General features: G+C 38.0%; 1 protein-coding gene across 1 annotated transcript; it reads left to right on the top strand.

Moving 5' to 3' along the window:
* The first annotated feature begins 1149 nt into the window (after positions 1–1149).
* Positions 1150–20240, top strand: LOC121318668 (CCR4-NOT transcription complex subunit 6-like). Its single transcript, XM_041255630.1, has 11 exons — positions 1150–1263; positions 2549–2670; positions 3675–3861; positions 8196–8281; positions 9392–9481; positions 9893–9961; positions 10923–11080; positions 11892–12048; positions 14091–14324; positions 14720–14922; positions 15584–20240. The coding sequence occupies exons 2-11, from the start codon at positions 2559–2561 to the stop codon at positions 15794–15796; spliced, it is 1509 nt and encodes a 502-aa protein (XP_041111564.1). The 5' UTR covers positions 1150–1263; positions 2549–2558; the 3' UTR covers positions 15797–20240.
* Positions 20241–20338: the final 98 nt, after the last annotated feature.

Here is a 20338-nt window from a genome sequence, read left to right as displayed (position 1 = left end):
GTCCAGCCCAATTCATGGATTTTTCTATTTACTTAAAATATGTGGGCTTTTTCTGGGGAACTTAGGTGAGTTGAGTTTGGGATAGGACCGCATAACACTTTACATAATAATAATAATAATAATAATAATAATAATAATAATAATAATAATAATAATAATAATAATCTGAATTCACAACAGGTTTGTGCATCTCCGCCTGAAACTGTCTGACTACACCATTATAATGGAAGGAAGGTTTGTCTGGGAGGCATATAGCTCTTGTATGGCTTATAATTGTATAGTGGTTGCAACTCATATTTGAGCAAATTTTACTTTTACAGATCTGTGCTAAAATAATGCAAACACGTTTCTGAAGCGATGTTTTTGTGGCAGCTGTACAGAAGTAGAAATGAACAACCCTACATGGGGATAAGTATCACACGTTGGTATGCAGTTGTTGCTAGATATCCAGAGAATGCCTTTCATTTATGCACATAGCCCAGAGTGTATTAGAGTTGCATGTGAAAGTGATCCCATATGTGTTCTACAGAGTTTTAAGGCTAGGCAGCTTTCAATCAACTAGTTTCTACCAATTGGTTAAGACTTCTTTAACGGGTCCCATTCAACCTGTTGCTTCAGCAGTTTATTTATTTATTTACTTTCCATGTTTTTTTTGTTTTTTTTTATTTACTGGCACAATGCTTTCATAGTGGCACTGATAATACAACTGAATGGATCAGCAAATGTATATGATTCATAAAAAGGACACGAATACTGGTAACTAAACGGTTTAAACAACACTGCTTGACTAATACTTGGACAAAAGTTTTTTTTTTTTTTTTTTTTTTTTCTCTGTGCACACCTTTTGCTACAAAAACAGATGGTATGATAAACATACTATACCCCAGGTATTTCGTGTAATGCATTACCATACATCTTAATTCGTCGTTGTAATGAAATACAATATGAAAAATGTAACACATTACAGAAATCTCTAATAAATAAATACAAATAAAATCTGTACATTTTATAATAATGCTTTTTTTTTTTTTTTTTTTTTTTTTTTTTTTTTTTAAAGCAGTGCTTTTTGACATGTCAAGTTCTTCAAGCATTTATTTTATATCTATCGATTTATTTATTTTAAGGACTGTGCGTGAGCAGCAGCCATAATTATTCCTTCCTTCTTCAGACTCTTAGGAATACACAGGACTGGAGCGTCAGAGCACTCTGTCTACATGTCTTTAATTTCACCAACAACTCATCTCAACCATTCACTGAATGCAGGTATTAAAAAAAAACAAAAAACCTTCACATTGTGTTACTTGCAGAATTACATTATGCAGTGTTCTTTGTGTGTTTTATTTATTTTGTTGTCTGTCTTCGCTAGGCTGTTGGATAGTCTTGCAAGGCACGGCTGTACTCAATCAAGGCCCAGGCTTCACCTAAGAACTGCATTTGCATAACATGGAGCAAACTTTTAATATGTGGTTTAGAACGAATCAACACAGTTCCACTAAAAGATCAAATCTGTACATTATTTTAAAGGCTTCAAACATTAAATAGTGTCAGTTAGTTGTTATGTTACTTAGGCCCACTGTAAGTAAACAGGAATTTTAATGACGAAAACCGCCTCTTTATAATATATTTTTTCGTTTAAATTGATTTGACTTTTGTACACCTGTACACTGATAATTCAATGTCTATGTATTTGTTTAGTCTGTTTACATAATACAGGTAATATTTCGAATTGGTACTGTACGTGACATCGGTATGCTTTCAAATGCAAGTTGCACTCTTAACTAATTTTACTTTCAACTAGTCGCAAATCATTAATCGTAATGTTTGAAAACTAAATAAGTACAAAAAACAGAAGTTAGATTGTGCTGTGTAATGTTACTGTAACGACAGCGAAGCAGAGGTGTGCAGCTGTCATTTGGCAGAAGAGTCGTAAAGTTATGTTTTGACACAACGCAGCCACTACGAGGAATGTTATGTTGCGGTCTGTTGCTTTGCTATGCAATAAATACGTTTTTTTTTTTTTTTTTAACTGATGTTGCTTTTGTTTTTATCTGATAAAACTGAGCCATTTGTTGAATTATTATGTTATGCGTTGTTAGGTTATGAAATGTTTGTTATGTAGGCCTGTGATATGATATTGTGTACACTTCAGCTGTTGCTATAGAACTATCAACATGAGGTGAGATATTACTTACAGATTAAGTGCTGTGGGAAATGTTGTGAAGTGTGTGTTAAAAAAAAAAAAAGTCAGTGTCAAGTGAAAAGGTGTAACTTTTGAATAAAGATTTAAAGTGCTGTTCCAGGTGTGTGTATTGTATCTCCTTTTGTGGTTGAAGAGTTCATTGTATCTTCTTATATTACTTCTCTTTCCAAGTCTGTCAGTTTCTAATTACTAGTTTCAGTTTTTAAATGTGAAGGAGCAATTGCAGGTTTTGTAGACGTATGCGCTGTCAGAGTCATTATTATTGCTTGATGCTGTATGTTACGGGAGTGTTCTTTCATGCTAGTGAGGATGAGTTTTTTCTTTTATGCCCTGTGTCCACTTTTCTAGACTAACAGAGATGCCAAAGGAAAAATATGATCCCCCAGATCCTCGGAGATTATATACCATCATGTCAACTGAGGAGGCTGCCAATAGAAAGAAGTCACACTGGGCAGAATTAGAAATCTCTGGTCAGTAAACCACTGCGGAACTGCATGATCATGAAGCACTGTTAGAGGCGTTGTTAATTGACTTGTATGGTAACTCTGTTTTTAGTTTGAGTAGCACATTGCTTTGTCAAAACAGTCCTATAGTATCTTACACGCAGATGTGCACTTTGGCTAAGACGTAAATGACCAGTGGATGTACTATAAGGTGATACTTTGAAAATCTTTCTGATTTCAATACTTGATATTATAAAATCTGAACATATGTCTTTTGAGAAACTTAATAAGTTTTAAAATGATCTTGAAATACTCTTGAGAAACCCTTTGAATTTCTGAAATTCCCATGTTGTTATGTATTATTTATTTAACCATACAGTAAAGTACTAAGACCCCCCCAAAAACACCATTGAACACATTTTGCAGAAATTGTATAAGACACGAAGAAGCATGGTATAGCCATTACGCTGTGCAGAATTTGCAGCAGTTATTAAAAAAAAAAAGTTCTATTTTAAATATTTTGTAGATCTTCCTTTTTTTTTTTTTTTTTTAAATACTCAATCATTGTACATGCAAGACTTGGCTTCAGATTTCCACCCACATCTACCCCGAAGTCTGTAAATGTTGCACATGTATCTCTCCAGAACAATTAAAAAACCTTGTAGACACTGTGGCCCTTTTTGCAGTACTAGAAGCAGGTGTTATTCTTCTGCATACAGATCTATGTGTACTCTCAAAATAAGGATTTCTCCCCCCGGGAAGTATCTGCAGTTAGCTTTGTGCCCTCATTCAAAATGTGGACCCTTATGCAGTGATCGTATCAGTCTCTCACACTCAACATACTGAGAAAGATGACAAAGCTTTATCAAACACCCCTTGCCTCCTGTAAACCTTTTTGGTATAATCTGATGCATTGTTTTTTTTTTTTTTTGTTAACCTAAAATAATTGTATCTGAATGCATGGGCACTGATTTGAATTTAACCACCAACATCTGTCATTATGCTTATGCACTGTTTTCTTTGCTTCTCAGGTAGGGTAAGAAGCTTGAGCACTTCATTATGGACTCTGACACACTTAACTGCACTACATATTAATGACAACAACCTGAGTCGCATTCCACCAGACATTGCTAAGCTGCGGCACCTGGTTTACCTCAACTTGTCATCCAATAAACTCCGCAGCTTGCCAACAGAACTCGGAAACATGGTGTCACTCAGGTAAGGAAGTACTGTTGACAGAAATGTAAACCTTTAGGTTGAGTTTCGGGGGGCACAGGTGAGTCACGCCTATCCTTTCCCTAACTCTAATCTCCCTGTCAGTCACTCTTCCACTTTTAAATAAGTCTCCTGTTTCCTCTTCCGCCCTCTTTAGCATGGTTCGCCAAAATTAAAAAAAAAAAAAAAACGGGGCGCGAGAACTACCTCCTACTGCTTTCCCACTAGCAACTATTTCTCCCACTAGCAACTATTTCTTCAAGCAAGCATGGCTATTCTGCCCAGTACCTCTCCTCCACTGGATTTCTGGAGACAACCCGGGTCATTCATGGTTTCCAGACGTCTCATCTGCTCCAGTTCCAGCAGCAGCTGCCGCCATTCTTCAACCCTGCCATGGTAAAAGATTTTCTTCGTCTAATCCATCTCTGAGCTGCCTCTTCGTCAAAGACCAGCCAACCAACAGGTTACTTAAATCATCACTCGATCATGGAATAGCCATACCAGCACATACTGACATAAAAGCAGTGTTTCTCCTCCTATGGGAGTCCCAATCAGCTAATCGGTCTTTCCTACACCGGCAGCGTCAAGAGCCCGTCCTTCCTTTTCCAAGGCGCATCCCGCTCAGCTGCACAGCCACACTCGGCTGCATAGTCCACCGCATCTGCAGCTGTGTCAGCTTTTCAGCTTCAGCCCAGTGCTTTCAATCTCATCCTGCGTCAGCTTCAAGTGCGCAGGCTTTCAAAGCCCCCCCCACACCCCCCTCAGCCCCGTCCCCCCCGCCCCCATCCCCCCCACCCCCCCCCCCCCCCCCCCCCCCCCCCCCCCCCCCCCCCCCCCCCCCCCCCCCCCCCCCCCCCCCCCCCCCCCCCCACCTTCTCAACCTTCCCCCACCCCCCACCCCCCCCCCCCCCCAACCTTCTCATGGATTAGCTTACAGACAAGCCTGCAGCAGCAGATGAGCACAAGCCTGCAGCAGGAGACAAATATGCAGCCAGCCTATCCATACTCCATAGAGAGATTTTTTTCAGACATCAGAGGCCTTCTGCAGCCTCTCACAGAGTCTGTTTCTTCACTTTATTCAACTTTCAAACTCATCATCACATCATTTAATTAACACGAGCCGCCAGTCAGATACGGAACCATGTCCTTTGATTATCAACATTTCAGTCGGAGTCCTCCTACACCCCAATAGACAATACACTCATAGACTGCTCCTGACCAAATCAGTCAGTTTGCAGAAGCCTCAGAGCAATGTATTCTTCATTCCCTCAGGTTCTGCAGCGGCCTCAGATCTCTGCATTCTTCATCTCTGCCCAAAGTCAGCCCCATCTCTGGCTCCATCTAAAACTGCCTTAACTCTCAAAGACCAATACCCGCCGCATTCAGCAGATTCCCTGCTCCCTGCAGCAGACCACCACACTCTACCGATGGCGGTCCACCGCTCACTATTGCAGATTACTGCTTCACCAGATCTCTGCTTTCTACCGCAGGCCTCTGCACACTACTGACAGCACTCCATCGTTTTCTTCCTCAGATCTCCACTCTGTTCAGCAGATCCCGCCCTCTACTGTTATTCGCACCTCACTACAGCAGATCTCTGCTTCTCTCTTCATATCTGCTCACTTCTGCAGCATGCAAAAGTTGCCTTAGTTTACTGTTCAAGTCTTCAACTGCACTTCTCCAGAGCTTCCAACACTCCAGGTTTCCTCCAATACGCAGATCGTGGCTGCATTTCCGTAGTCAAGGCTATCGCTAATCCCCCTCTAATGAAAATACAGGGCACTTGACATGCTCAGCAATCTATTTATATGTCCGCTCATCCTCTCGAGTATTACAGCATTAATTCATGGTGAAAGACGTGGTATGAAACTGGAAATCTATCTTGATTATGAGTTAAGGAGTTCCACTATTAGGAGAAAGACTGGAGTTCTGAAACCCAAATCTCTGAATGTGAGTTCACCTTTTCCATTTGAAGCAGACATGATAGTAGCAAACCTTTCCTCTCATCTCTGCCTCCTAATCATGCAGGGTAAGGACATCAACTTCGTATCAATCCTCATTGCAGCTTCGGAGTACCTTGACCATCAGGTAGTGGATTGCGGCGACCTCTCTTATCACCCTTAAGTCTCGCGATCAACGGCTTCTAAAAAATCTCACCCTCAGAGTTCGTCATTGCTTTTTGGGAGCATACTGGGACGTCCTCTGCACAGCCTACCCTCACAGACGCCAGGAGCTGGATCAGTATCTTCTGTATGTTTACGAGCTGTCCGTTTAGATACGGGAGTACCATATTTTATGATTACCATAAAAGTTTTTCACCAAAGCAGCTGCAATCCTGGAAGCTGACAGCATCATCATTTGGCCACTCTGGATATTGATTTATACAATCAGATTTTCAGCGGGCTGCGAGCCCACGCCTGAAGGATCTGTGCTTCTACAGCCTATTCTTCATCTCTGTGCCCCAGAGCAGCTTCCTACAGCTCTCGCACCCTGCTGCCTCCTTCTTCTCCACCCTCCACCCATCACATCTCTTCCGTCAATCCTGTTCACGGCTTAGCACCCCCATCAGCATCTATTAAATTCTCAGACGCCAGGCAATAATTTTAATATTGGAACCTGTCTTTTTAAAAGCTGCTGCTATCCATGTATGCAATTTTTGTGGCAAATCCATCAGGTCCGTGTCCCACAAATGATTAGCCTCTCTTCTTTCAGTTTCCTCACCCAATAACACCATCGCCTTAGTCCCACATGACGAGTTCTCACATCATTATATCACTCAGCCACAGCTTCTTGAGAGGTGCAGAATTCATCAGACCATCCCTTCCCAGCTTCCTAGTCTCTGGAATCTGTTCCACCGACCTCTTGCTTGTTAAGGACTACCATCTCCTCCTTTTTTCCGATCCTCAAAACCAAACAGCTTCCTTCCGTGCACTGTATCCGGCTCTCAGACATCAACTTTCCTCTCTGCCCTTATACATGTCTGCAGAAGCTCCTGTCAACCAGGAAACCTTCATATTCTGACCACCTCTTCTCTGGTCTATCCATGTACTCTGACCTATCCAGAAACATTATCACTAGGCATTGGTTTGCCTCTCGTCTCTCCTCCGTCGTCACCAAGGCAGGCCTGCCCTCCCAGTTCTACACACCCCATTCTCTTAGAATCAGAGCAGCAACATCCTCAGCAAGAGCCGGGCTCAAGCCAACACACCATCAAAGTTCTCGGTCGCTGGACATCATCAGCTGTCTCATGATCATGATCATGATCTCTACATCAGAACCACTCCAGCAGTCATCGTAACTGCCCACCAGTCTGTAGCTAGCTTGGCCCGAGTGGGGGGGTGCCCTCTCCGCCTGGTCCACCAAAGGTTTCCTCCTAAAAAAAGGGAGTACTAACCTCTTTGTCTTGTTTGTTTTTCCCACTTAAGTCTATGTTGTGCAGTGGCTGCAGTCTTTTCTTTTCTATCCTCACAGGTGCGGTTCTGCGGGGGGCCGGTGGGCCGTTTTTGGAGGGTTAGTGAAGCTCACTTTCCCCGGCCTCCCTGGGCTACGACATTCGAGCTGGAGATTCTGCGTCGGGCCAGAGGGTACACCCGGCCACACTTTCTATCCTGTTGCAGCTTGTGTGCTTTTCCTATACTAAATTTTGGAGCATCTCTCTCCTTCTCAGCTGTCAACGCGAAGTCTGCCTTGCAGTACTTCGATCTCTTTCTAATCTCTTTACTTCTTTCTTTCTAGCTCCAGGACTCCTGTAATCTCCGTTCCACGATTCCGAGTCCCTCTAATTTTTCCTTTTTAAGTCTCTCCTTTGGAGGTCCGTTCTGTCCCGGTTGGTCGCTCCGTTCCCAAGTCGCTCAGCTACAGCGGCTCACCGAGAGTCTGGTCCTCTCTTCCTTCAATCCCCTATGGGTAGCTCTGTTCCCAAGCTGCCATGTAAGCGGCTCTCCGCAGAGTGGGGGATTCTGTCTAGGTGTTTTCGAGTCTTGGGTCGCCAGACCAGCCTTTGACAGTAAGGTTCTCCATCGCTGAGAGCAAGACTCTGGGTCTATGCCTTTAACTCCCTTTAAGTGTCTTGGCCCTCTTCGAGCTGTCATGAAGCACTACACTTACCACTCACCATCGCCCCGTGAAGTGCAAGTTGAGGAGGAGGAGTTGTATTAATTATCTGATAAATTAGATAACAAAGCAATGAGTATCGCTGTGCATGGCATTGGAAGTGGTTGATAAACTCTAGGCTAGGCAAAATAACTGAATTAAAAAAGGCTAGTAAACCTTGTCCCATCAAACTTTTAATATAAAATAGAAAAGCTCACTGAGTGTATTTTCCATTTTCTTTACAGGGAATTGCTTTTAAATAATAATCTCTTACGGGTTTTGCCTTATGAACTTGGGCGGCTGTTCCAGCTACAGACCCTCGGTTTAAAAGGTAGTTATTTTCTTTATGGAATTTTGCTAAACATGAATTAGGAGGTTAGTAGTATTGCTTGAGATTTTAACATGAAACTTGTGACTCGCAGTCAGTTGTTCTGTACAAAAAAACTTACCTTTGGAGTTTTACAGAAAACTATGGGCCCTATTTGAAAAGCCAAAGGTCCTTTTGCACTTTGATTTAGAAGAAAATGGGCAGTGAAATTATTGGTAACGCTTTATATTGCGTGGCATAGATTAATATTAAATAGATATGCAATTGCATATTAAATTAATGTTAAATTCGTAGTTAATAGATATGCAATTGATATCAAATTTACGTTAAGCTATTCCTTGTTACTTTAACTGTATTTTCAATTAGAAACGTGTAAACAATGGGAAATTATTACATATTTTCAATGGTAACAAAACGTAATATAAATGGAGGTGATATGCAGTTAAATTTTCAATCGACATTTGATTAACATTTGGCAAGAAACCAGCTATTGCATATTTATTCGACATTAGCATTAATTTAATATGTAATTCCATATCTATTTAATATTCATTTATGCCACACAATATAGTGTTACCAAATGATTATTATTTTTGTTTCAAACTTCACATATATAATTGAAGAACACCACAAAAAATATGCCAATTAACCAAAATCATTTCACTTAAAAAAATAAAGGAATAGGGCATATGTATTTTTGTTTAGCTAACTTTTTTTTCAAATCGATTTAAATGAGTAATATAATTACAGAGCGTCAAGGCCATCCTTAACAGGAGTTTTGAAATAGAGTAAGTGTGGCTTGATTACAGCTGCTGTGCAAATAATGCTGTAAAATCCAGGTTTTGAATTTCAGATTCCTCAATAGAATCTCAGTGTGTGTAGGGTATGTCACATTGCATCCATGTATCAATTCACAATTCCTTGTGTTATAGTGTTGCTTATCCAGTAGACTGGCCTGGTTTTTTATATCTTTTTTTTATTTTCAATTTCTATTTATTTATCAAATATTAATTTCCCATGCCAGACTAGTTCAGCAAAACTTAAACATGTTTACAAGGTGTGCTCAGTAGGTTTAAGGCTGAAAACATTTTCCTCTTTTCATCTCTTTTGCAGGCAATCCGCTGTCACAGGATATTCTGAACCTGTACCAGGAACCTGACGGAACAAGAAAGCTGCTGAATTATATGCTTGATAATCTAGCAGGTAAGAGCCAGTGCCTGCCTTTTTTTTTTTATTTGTTATTCACTGTATTTAATTTATGTTTGAAGTAGCACCCCTAATTTTACAAAAAGTGAGTGCAAAACCCTGAGTGCAAGTAGCATTCAACTATTGATAAAACAAACAAAAACAGTAGTATTACTAAACAGATAATGGTGCTAGCATTAACAAAACCAAAGGGTGTAGCAAAAGCACTAGGATAATAAATTAAAAAAAAAAAAAAAAAGGGGGAAAAGAACATACCGTTGCTACTAGAGTAGCAGTTTAGCTACCAAACTGGATTTGACAGACTTTTGTCCTTGTGTGATAAACAATGCGCAATGTATTAGTGTAATTCTCTGTGTGCTTGCGTATTCTAAAGTAACAATTCACATAACTAGTTTTCATTTATTTTAGTCCATCCAGAACAGCTTCCGCAGAGGCCGTGGATCACATTGAAAGAACGAGACCAAATGCACCCTACAGGTAAACTATTTTCATGAATCCATTTTGTAATTCAATGAAGTCCCTTTTTTCATAATAATAAAAAAAGAGATGGTGCATGTAACTATTTATTTTGTTTCAATATTGTTATTTCCTATCAGTTAGATCAGTGACATTTTGAAATAATTTCAACCTTTGCACACTCATTTTACAAAAGCTCTTAAGTCTGCATGCTCAAGCATTGTCAACAAATATCAGATTTCTTGGAAATCTAACGTAACCACAACATAAAAATTCACTGAAGCGGACAAACATGGGGCTAGCTTTTCAAAGCCTTTTACTCACATTGTTATAAGCACTGTGTTTCTGAAAAAACAAAACAAAACAAAAACCTCATCTACTTAAAAATATTACCTTTAACCAAATAAAACTGCACAGTTTGAAATAAATTGTGAGCAAGACATGGTGACATCCTAACACAGCATTACATTTGTTATGGTGACATTATGTATATATTGAAATGCAAAAAAAAAAAAAAAAAAATCATTTATTTTTATCACAGTGTGAGACCCAAGAGGAAACTGCAAATGTACTGCATATAGTATTGAAAGCAGAGTATACTGCTTGAGTCAGGCTTTTTTAGATTTCATAATAGTAGACATTATATTGAAAATAATAGACATTGCATCATTGAATTATGACTTTGATTATCTGTAACGTCGAGACGTGTTCCCATCTGGGAATTAACTTTTATTATCTGTGTTGAGACGTTGTTGGTACCCCCACCCCACCCCCCCACCCCCCCCCCAATACAACAACTAAACTTTGATTGAAAAAAAGGAAGTTTTAAAAATTCCTTGAAGATTTTTGGCCGGTCGTAAGTTCCAATCAAGTCAACTAAGTTGACTTCTAAATTATCAGGTAATTGTGTGTTTTAGATATTAGACAGTGGTTTACATCACTCTTGCTTGAAATTGACAAATGTGTTACACTTCACTTTCAGCCCTATTCACAATCATGTGTTTCAATGTACTTTGTGACAAGTATGCCACAAGGCAGCTCTACGGCTACTGCCCATCTTGGGCATTAAACTGGGAGTACAGAAAAAAGGGAATTATGGAAGAGATTGTCAGCTGTGACGCAGATATTATTAGTCTTCAGGTAAGAGAAAATCTGAAATTAGAAAACTGAAATACTGTGCATTTGTGTTTTTTTTTTAATATATATAGATATGTACAGAACCCCTAAAGGGACATCTGCTTGCCAGATACTGTGTCGTGCGCACAAGTTAATATTTTGCTGACTGCAGCAGACACCTAGTGTTCTCCGTATATAGGTTGACATCGGCGTATTTTCCTTGTGACGTAACTGTGCAAAACTGGTGTGCTTAGACTCACGCTCAACTTACAGTATACTTTAGTATACACCTATCTCAAATACGCTAAAAAAAACACAATAAAAAATTGCCCCTTTCAAAAAGCACAGTACTTTTAATTACCGCTGACCTTGAGTGAGCGCCTCCCTTGAATAAGAACCACAGCAGTTTTTAGCAATTTGAAATAAACCTTAAAGTAATACGGTATATGCCTGTCAGAATGTGAGGAATGCACCATTCCAGGTCGGGAGGTAGATTTGCAGCTCAGATTAATTCTGTCCTGTTCACAGTGCCGTTTACATTATACAGAGTGGGTGCAACTGCAACGCAAAATGATGGCTCACCTACCAAAATGACAGTGTTGCAAAGACTGACAAATTACAAAAGAAGAGAAAACCAAATGAGGATACCACAATCTCTTACAAGTATTAAGTAACTCATGCGCATGAGATCCTAACCTTTTTTTAATTCACACCATACCCCTTTAGGGGTTCCGTAGATGTGTACCTGAAAAAAATGTATTCTTGTTACCTCTGACAAAACTTGTTCAGTTTACCTCTGGAAATAAGTCCTTTCATGGACCATGTTTTCTTACAGGAAGTTGAAACCGAGCAATACTACACCCTCTTTCTGCAAGCATTAAAGGAGCGTGGGTATGACGGGTTCTTTTGTCCAAAGTCTCGTGCCAAATTAGTGTCAGAGCAAGAAAGGAAACATGTGGATGGATGTGCAATATTTTTCAAAACGGAGAAGTGAGTAGAGAAGTAAACTACATTTTCTTGCCTCAACACAACCCAACCCACATTTCTTTGTATTTTCTTACAGTTTTCTTTGACCTTTTTTGACACATATTTTCGGGAAACCGTTTGGAAAGAATAAGTGTAGTAAACACTGTAAAGCTAAAATACATTATGCGGCCATGTGACTCATTTGACTTGGGTGCAGCCCTGACATTTAAAATGTAGACATATTAACATTCATATATCCCTTGTGAAATGCTACAGTTCAACAAACATTTTTTGAGTTAAAAACTACATACTCCATGCCAACTCTGGTGCAAAACAAATTACTATTCACAGAGAGTCAGTGTGGTCCAGTGGTTAAAGTCCAGGGCTTGTAACCGGCAGGTCACTGGTTCAAATCCCACCTCTGCCACTGATTGACTCACTGTGTGACCCTGAGCAAGTTACTTGTGCACCTTATGCTCCTGCAGCTGAGATGTTAAATCCATGTCCTATTATAAGTGACTCTGCATATAATGCACAGTTCACAGTCTACCTCTGTAAAGCAGTTTGTGATGGTGGTCCACTGTGAAAGGAGCTATATAAAAATAAAGATATTATTATTATTATTATTATTATTATTATTTATTATTATTATTATTATTAATAATTTGAATCCCTGAGGCCTTGTTGACAATGCACATTTTTACCCACTAGATGTCATCGTTTCTCTGGTTTACAAGTTGCATTCTGAGGGCTCGATAACAAAGAACCAAAGTTAGGCAGGTGAATAGACAGACCCCTTTGTTAATGCTAACTGGTTGTGTCTGAGTGTGTTACCTGGTGTTTAATACATGACATGAAGTCAAATTAGAGCTCAGGGCGCAAGGATGCGTAAGGCTTTGTAAAATCAGGTCCCAAGTGTTTAGTGAAGCTGAAGTACAGAAATACAAATAGAATAGTTGATGTCCCTGTATAATTAATCCATTTTGGTCCAAAAAAAACCCACTTCTGATGCTTCCTGTATTCACTCCATTGATGTAATGTTGGTAACTGTTTTATTTTATTGTTATCCTGCTCTTAGTTTGTTTTATTTTTTATTTACAAGAACCTGACATACTCTCCTGGGTAAATGCTAAATCATTAGAGCCTGCATTGCTGTGTCCAGATAAGCTGCACAGAAATCTGACGTGTATCTGCCCATCACATATCCAACGTAACTGTTTATCTGCCATGATCAAGTTCTTCATCAGTGTGTTTTTTATTTTGTAAACCTATACATTTTGCTGCTGTGTAAGTTACTCAGAAATGGTAAATAAACATGAAGAGTAGCCAGAGTTCATTTATTATTGAACAGAAAAGATTAGTTTCGAGATTGTAGATCCCACCAAAGTTTTAGAACACTATGTTGTATGTACTCCTTGCGCTACCATATTGCTGGTAGTGGCACGTGAGCTGTTCACTGTGTTGAGATGTAAATAAATCCTGTTTGCCTGCAGGGCATATCAACAACTTCTGTCTCGATCACCTGCCTGTCACTCAGCAGCGAATGTACGCACCCACACTGCAGATGGCTCCCCTGTATCTTTCTAAACAAGGGATTTAGTGGAGCTCACTAATAAAAACTGAATCTGAATCTCAAAACAATAATTGTGTGAATATAGTAATATTATAGTTACAGTTGTATAATGGTTTAATTAATTTATCCTACTTTTTACATATACTCCCTTACTCTGGTCCTTCTGCAGTCCAATGTACGACGGACTACTGTACTTTGAAACAAATGTTTAAGTGAATGTGGTGTCTTGCATTTAGAAGCTGTTCTTCCTATAAATAGTCACATAAACAACTTAGCTAACCAGTCCCTCAAATACCTTATTTTTTTGTTTTTTACTTGACTTTGTGAGTTTTTGTAGAACAGATTTACATATAAACATATTTTCTAAGGTAATCTGCATATATATGCCAAACAATATCATTCCTGCTTTATGAAATGTCAGCGACAGCAGTAATATGTAGGTCACTATATAAAAAATATCTTTTTTTTCTTTTTTTTTTAAATTCCCGGTTTAAGGTATGAAGTCTCTTCATAGTATTGAAAAACAACTACTTCTAGTGGCCAACGCACACATGCACTGGGACCCTGAGTACTCTGATGTGAAGCTGATTCAGACAATGATGTTTACCTCTGAGTTGAAGAACATTGTTGAGAAGGCCTCCAGCTCTGGCAAGCCAGGCTCTCCAGCTTCTGATCCCAGCTCCATCCCAATCGTGCTGTGTGCAGATCTGAACTCGCTGCCAGATTCAGGTATGAAAACACTCTTATGAGGATCACTTTTTTAGTGGTACTTCAAAATCCTGTAGTTCCTGAACTGACATCACTGAAGTAACATCCGTAACTTGGCCCTTTGAGAAATACGAATTAAATACTTCTTGCTAATGTAAAACTTTTGTATTGCTAAATAGAACTGTACGGAAGGATGGAAAGATAAGCAGCACTATTTATTCTTCATAATTTCGTTACATTTTTTGTAAAATAATGTTGGATTTAATAACCATGACCTAAATGGACAAAATGTTCTGTCGCAACTTGACCATTACCTTTACTTTTTAGTAAAGCATGTTAGATCACGAAAAGTGTGTTCAGATTTAGACAGAGTTACACCGTTTTGTTACCAAGATATCTTTTACTTTGCTGTTTAGGTGTTGTTGAATATTTAAGCAATGGAGGAGTAGCAGAAAATCACAAGGACTTTAAGGAACTGCGATACAATGAATGTCTCATGAACTTCAGTTGCAATGGGAAAAACGGGACCTCTGACAGCAGAATCACTCACAGCTTTCACCTGAAGAGTGCCTATGATAACAGCATAATGCCTTACACCAATTACACCTATGACTTTAAGGTAAGTCACAGTTTGATTACAGTACAGCTTGCATGACCTGAATTGGACAGTGCTGTTTTACCATTTGTAGGAAAAGCACATTAGATTACATGTGGTGTAAACAGTAACCAACAGTTTTTTGCTTGCTATGCAGGAATTACTATTATACTTGCATTTAAAGGTCATCTCTATAAACAGTATGGCACTGTCAAAAGCCAGCTCTTCTGAATGTCAATCTCTGCAATCTACTCGGCAATCTTCTAAATCAGTGTCAAATTCAAAGTACGTATTACAGACATTGAGCATTCCTGTAAGAGATGCCATTTCCTTTACATTATGTCTAAGGTGAATGGCTATTTTAAATTTATTCAAGTTAGTTGTTTCTGTTACTGTTGTGTAACCTGTTTTTCTTTGTCTGCTGTAATCACTATCCAGTGCTATAAAAGATTTAAAAAAAAAAAAAAAAAAAAAGTATTACATTTTTATAGCCTAATAAAGTAAATCAGAAAATGCTTCAATACTGAAATGAACCATAGAAAGCGTATATATATATATATAACAGTTGTATACAGTTAGTTGAGCTAAAACTGATTTGTATTTTTAAGAACTAACATGCTTCCTTTTGTGTGTGTGTGTGTGTGTGTGTGTGTGCTTTTTTGTTTTGTTTCTTTTGTTTTTTCAGGGTGTTATTGACTACATTTTCTATTCCAAGACTCACATGAGTGTGTTAGGGGTCCTGGGACCTCTGGATCCTCAGTGGCTGATTGAAAACAGCATCACCGGCTGCCCACACCCCCACATCCCCTCCGACCACTTCTCCCTGCTGACTCAGCTTGAGCTCCACCCCCCTACCCCGTCCCTCATTAACGGGGTCCTCTTGCCTGTCCGAAGGTAGTAGAGCCCCTTCCGTGAGGACTAGGTCCTCTTCCTGTGGACTTGTACAATTGTAAAAAAAAAAAATAGTATGTAGGAGTGAAGTGTGGCTCACATACTGGTCCTTTCCTAGGCTGCTCCTTTTTATGGTTTGAACATAATTTATTTGTTTCTTCTATGCTTTATACCCAAAAGGGCTGGGATTACAACAGTATAATTTTATCATAATGACCACTGAGCAAAACTGAAACTCCACCAATACATATGCTTTGCAACTGGAAAAAATGTTTATATATATAAAATGAAGATCTTCAATTTCAAATACCACAACAAAATTGTCTTCGAAACTACCATACGTTTTTTCAGTAAATGACAAAAGATGCATTTTTTTCATAGTTCTCTGCAAAGGATTTTAGTCTTTTCCCAGCCCTGCACACAAACTAGTGCTGCTTACTACTCTGCATTTCATTTCTTTTTTTTATGTATTAACCCCCTCTATCCCAGACAAGCAAAAATGACCTTACCAAATGTGAAATTTTCAAATTCTTCATTCAGATTTGTTTATAAAAGGAAACTTTAACATAAACGTACACAAGGACTGCATTAAAAAATTTAAATATCCCCTGAGGTACTTTTGCAAAATAGTTTTTAAAATACACTGAAAACGACCCTTTTTAATTAATTGTATAACTTTAGTACCAGGTGCTGGTTATATTCCGCTGTTAAAATGACTTAAACGTTTCAGGCCACTTTGTTTTAAACTGTCTAAAATATATATCATTTGTCATAGTGGCCATATTAATCAAGCCATAACTTGCCTGAAGCACACAAATATGTATTAAACAAAATCTTAAACCAAATATACAGTACTTTTATTCGGTGGACATTACCGTTATAGCGTTGCTGCTGTTTGAATTTGCTGCAGTATTTTCCTGCCATGTCATTTTTGTTTATTTTGAATTGAATACTTTGTGAGCAATATGTTTTGTCCATACTTCACTCCCGGTGTTTTGCCAGATATGTTTGTATAAAATTAAAGTTGAACTTCTCTTGTAATGATTGTATATGTACCACAGAGAAAGCCATTTATTGATTCTTTTTTCTTTCTCTTTATTCGGATGGAGGGAGGTACAGCACATAACTACATATTTATCTACTTTTTGAAAGTTCATGAAAAGAGGTATTGTAGTGTGAATGTATGTTTGGCCTTTTTTGCAAAAGGCCACCCATTCTCTCTCTCTCTCTCTCTCTCTCACTGCTTGTTGCTTTTGCTTTATTTGTAACATTTTCAATTTTAATGGTTGTGGGAAGTGCTTAGAGTAGCAGCAGTACTCCATGGCTTTCAATGTTTAAACGTGGTGGTAGATTTAAAAATATATATATATATACACACACACCCACAGTCCAGGTGTGCTTTGATACTACCACTAAGGAAGTGTCCTAGTGCTGTAGTGTATGTGGTTATTGCAGAATCAAATCACAGTAATGACAACCTGCAATCCACTGAAGGGAGTGAGAATTTTATCATTCAAAGCAAGGGTAACCAAATATATTTTCTACAGTGAAGGCCTTTAAGGCCGTAGGTTTAATATATAAGTTTTACATAACAGGCAAAAAGGTTGCCTGTTATGTAACACTTGTCTACGCGCAAACAAACATGTAACACATTACATTCTCTTATAAAATCCATTTAAAATATTGTCATTGGTAAAAATGACATAACTAAACATTTTTTAAATCTTAATGTAAGACTTGTAATTTAAAATGTAACGACAACACAAGCTTTAAAGCACACTGTAAAGTTAAAACAGGCTACATATTTTACTAAACAGAAATCATTGCAGGGGGGATTAGCAAAATTGCTAATCACAGTAACTGATTTAATCATTTTGCCGATGATAATTAACATACCAGCACTAGTGGATGTTGACTGTAATGGCCCATCCTTATATTTCATACACCATACTAAACAGCAAGACCTGTCACTTGGGTTGTAAACTGTATAAAGGTCACATTTGTAGTTGTGATTCTTTGTAGGCTATATCATTTTATAACAACGTGCCTGTTTTTTCTACTACTTAAGCAGCAGCACTGCCAAAAGCATGCAGAGAATCAAAAACAAATGCAAATCACAGCACCCTTCTCCAGGCATCTTTTTAAACATTCAGTACATAGATCTATTACGATCTGTGGAAGTGTATGTAACCTAAAACACACACACACATTATTTTTGTTTTAGAGAACATTAAAAATTGGAAACAAGGTTAAAAGTGCATTCTAACATGATTTGTTATGCTTAATGTGCCACATTATCTTAATTTGTATCCCCCCCCTTTTTTTTTAATTGAAGTTAATATTCATGCGTTATGAAGTTGTGAAGTATCAGTAAATGCAAGTCTCGCATCATATCACTTTTAAAGCCAAATACATCATTGGGCTGCTGGCCCGGAATGGTGATATTTGTGAATAGCAATGGTTTTCCAAAATTCTAACTACCTTAGTTTTTTTTACAAATACATTTGATTTGTTATGATATTCCATATTTGTCTAGATGCATCTGGAAAAACCTTTTTTTTAAGTTTTTACCCATTTTTACCAAAAAGTTCCTGTAACTATTTTTTTAAACATATTTTCACATGGTTTGACTTACACAAGAATGCGAAAATACTCATTTCTACCAAGAAAATCCATGACTTAAAATTGTATTACTCTATTATATGTATGAATACAGTTGAATTGGAAATTATATCTCACAGTTTGTATCTAGAAGAATCAGATTTATTTGTGCAGATTAAAAATGGCAATAACAATGAAAGTCAGGGGGGGGGGGGGGGTACTTCAGGAAACTTATATGAGGCAAGACATATTTGTTTGAATGTATGCTTTTTAAGATGTAACAGTGCAGTTGTTGTATTACCCATTAATTAATTTTACATCTATAGTTCCAGTTTTTATTTAAATGCTACTTTTTTCACTTTAAAGTTCCTAGTTTTTGGACAAAAATAAAAATTGTAAACTGCAGTTTGACATTTAATGTGCTGAGAATGTGTTTGTGCGTAACTGAGCAATTGGGGTCTGAAGTGGCATTACTATGGTTTACAATACTGAATCAGTTCGCTGATTATATCAGAAGTAAGAAACAGTCAGCAAAGGTTTGAAATCTGGTACATGTAAAGAAGATTATAGGAAGGATATAAGGTATTCTTAGTATTCCTACCCTGTATGAGGTGCAGAAATTATTTGTGGCATGACTTTAGAAGTGATTGGATTGTGCACACAAGACCAGGACATGTTGTTACATGCAGAACAATTTTCCACTGTCAAGAATTTCTAATAGCATTTTTTTTTTTTTTTTGTAGTCCTAAGTTTTGTTGAATGTGAAGTTGACCTTTGTTTGCACTTTGGTCATTATTCTTTTACACATCCTTCAGTGAATTCAAGTTCAGTAATCCTGGTGATAAGTGCTTAAGACAAGCATGCTTTGGATCTCTTCCTTTTGGTTCTAGTTTTTCTTTTCTGATCATTTGCTTCCTGTTGCTTGGGCTAAAATATGCTTTGTTTGTATAGTGCTTCCCAGATTAATTTGCAAGACGATGATATCACTTTGTGTTACCAATGATGAAGTTAAACAGAGACAGTACCAGTGTACAAAGCGATAAAATAGCAGCGAGTTCCTGTTACAGTAAAGGGGTTTTCTTTTTCAAGGAAGTACAACAGCTGCTAACAATTTGGCCAATTGGTTTCCAGTGAGTGATTTTAATATTAACAGTAATGACAGTACAAGGTGAGGTTATTTTAAAACAATAGAGTCAACCCTATACGTTTCTATTAATGTCCAATTTGGATCAATTCTGTCACTTTCAATATTGGCAACAGAACCTAAAGTGAGATCACTACTTTTGCTGATTAATATATAGGAATGCCACTGTTAATTATAGAACAAAATTATATAAGTGGATATTTACTGTGTGTGATGCTTACACAAAAACAGAGCCATAGCTGTGGTGTTTTTTGTTTTGTGTTTGCTTTTTGCTTTTTTTCTTTCTTGTAGCATGATCGGGGTATGTGTGATGTCACTGGACCAGTCTCATGTTAAAAAGAGATAGTAACTATTAACCTACTGTACTAAGGGCTTTTCCTACTACATATTCACCAGCTCTTTCCTCAGTTACTATTATTGTCAAGTTAGTTAAAGTCCTTGATGCTTTACTACAGTAAGATTAGTTTTATGCAATATACTGTATGCTGTACAACTGGTTTTGTTTTAAACAAACACAGCAGGCTAGTAACTGTATTAAAGCAGTCCTGCCTTTAAGATGTGCTATATTCTGCCTTTGTTAGAATATTTTGTATTTTTTGCACTACGTCACTTGTAAGTATAGGGCTACATTATAACTGCTTGTTTCCTTGCACCTGCGTTTTTGTTTTTGCCGATAGGCAATAAATGGCCATTTTGAAAATACAAACTCAGGTGTTGCTGTGCATTCTTGGTTCATGTTTAAAATAGATATTAACTGAGGAAATATGCAGTACATCATAAGGAGATGAAAAATACCATTTTGAA

This window comes from Polyodon spathula, chromosome 1 (assembly GCF_017654505.1).
Source record: "Polyodon spathula isolate WHYD16114869_AA chromosome 1, ASM1765450v1, whole genome shotgun sequence".
Lineage (NCBI taxonomy): Eukaryota > Metazoa > Chordata > Actinopteri > Acipenseriformes > Polyodontidae > Polyodon > Polyodon spathula.
Note: the sequence above shows the minus strand (reverse complement) of the source record. Positions and strands in the feature narration are given on the sequence as shown.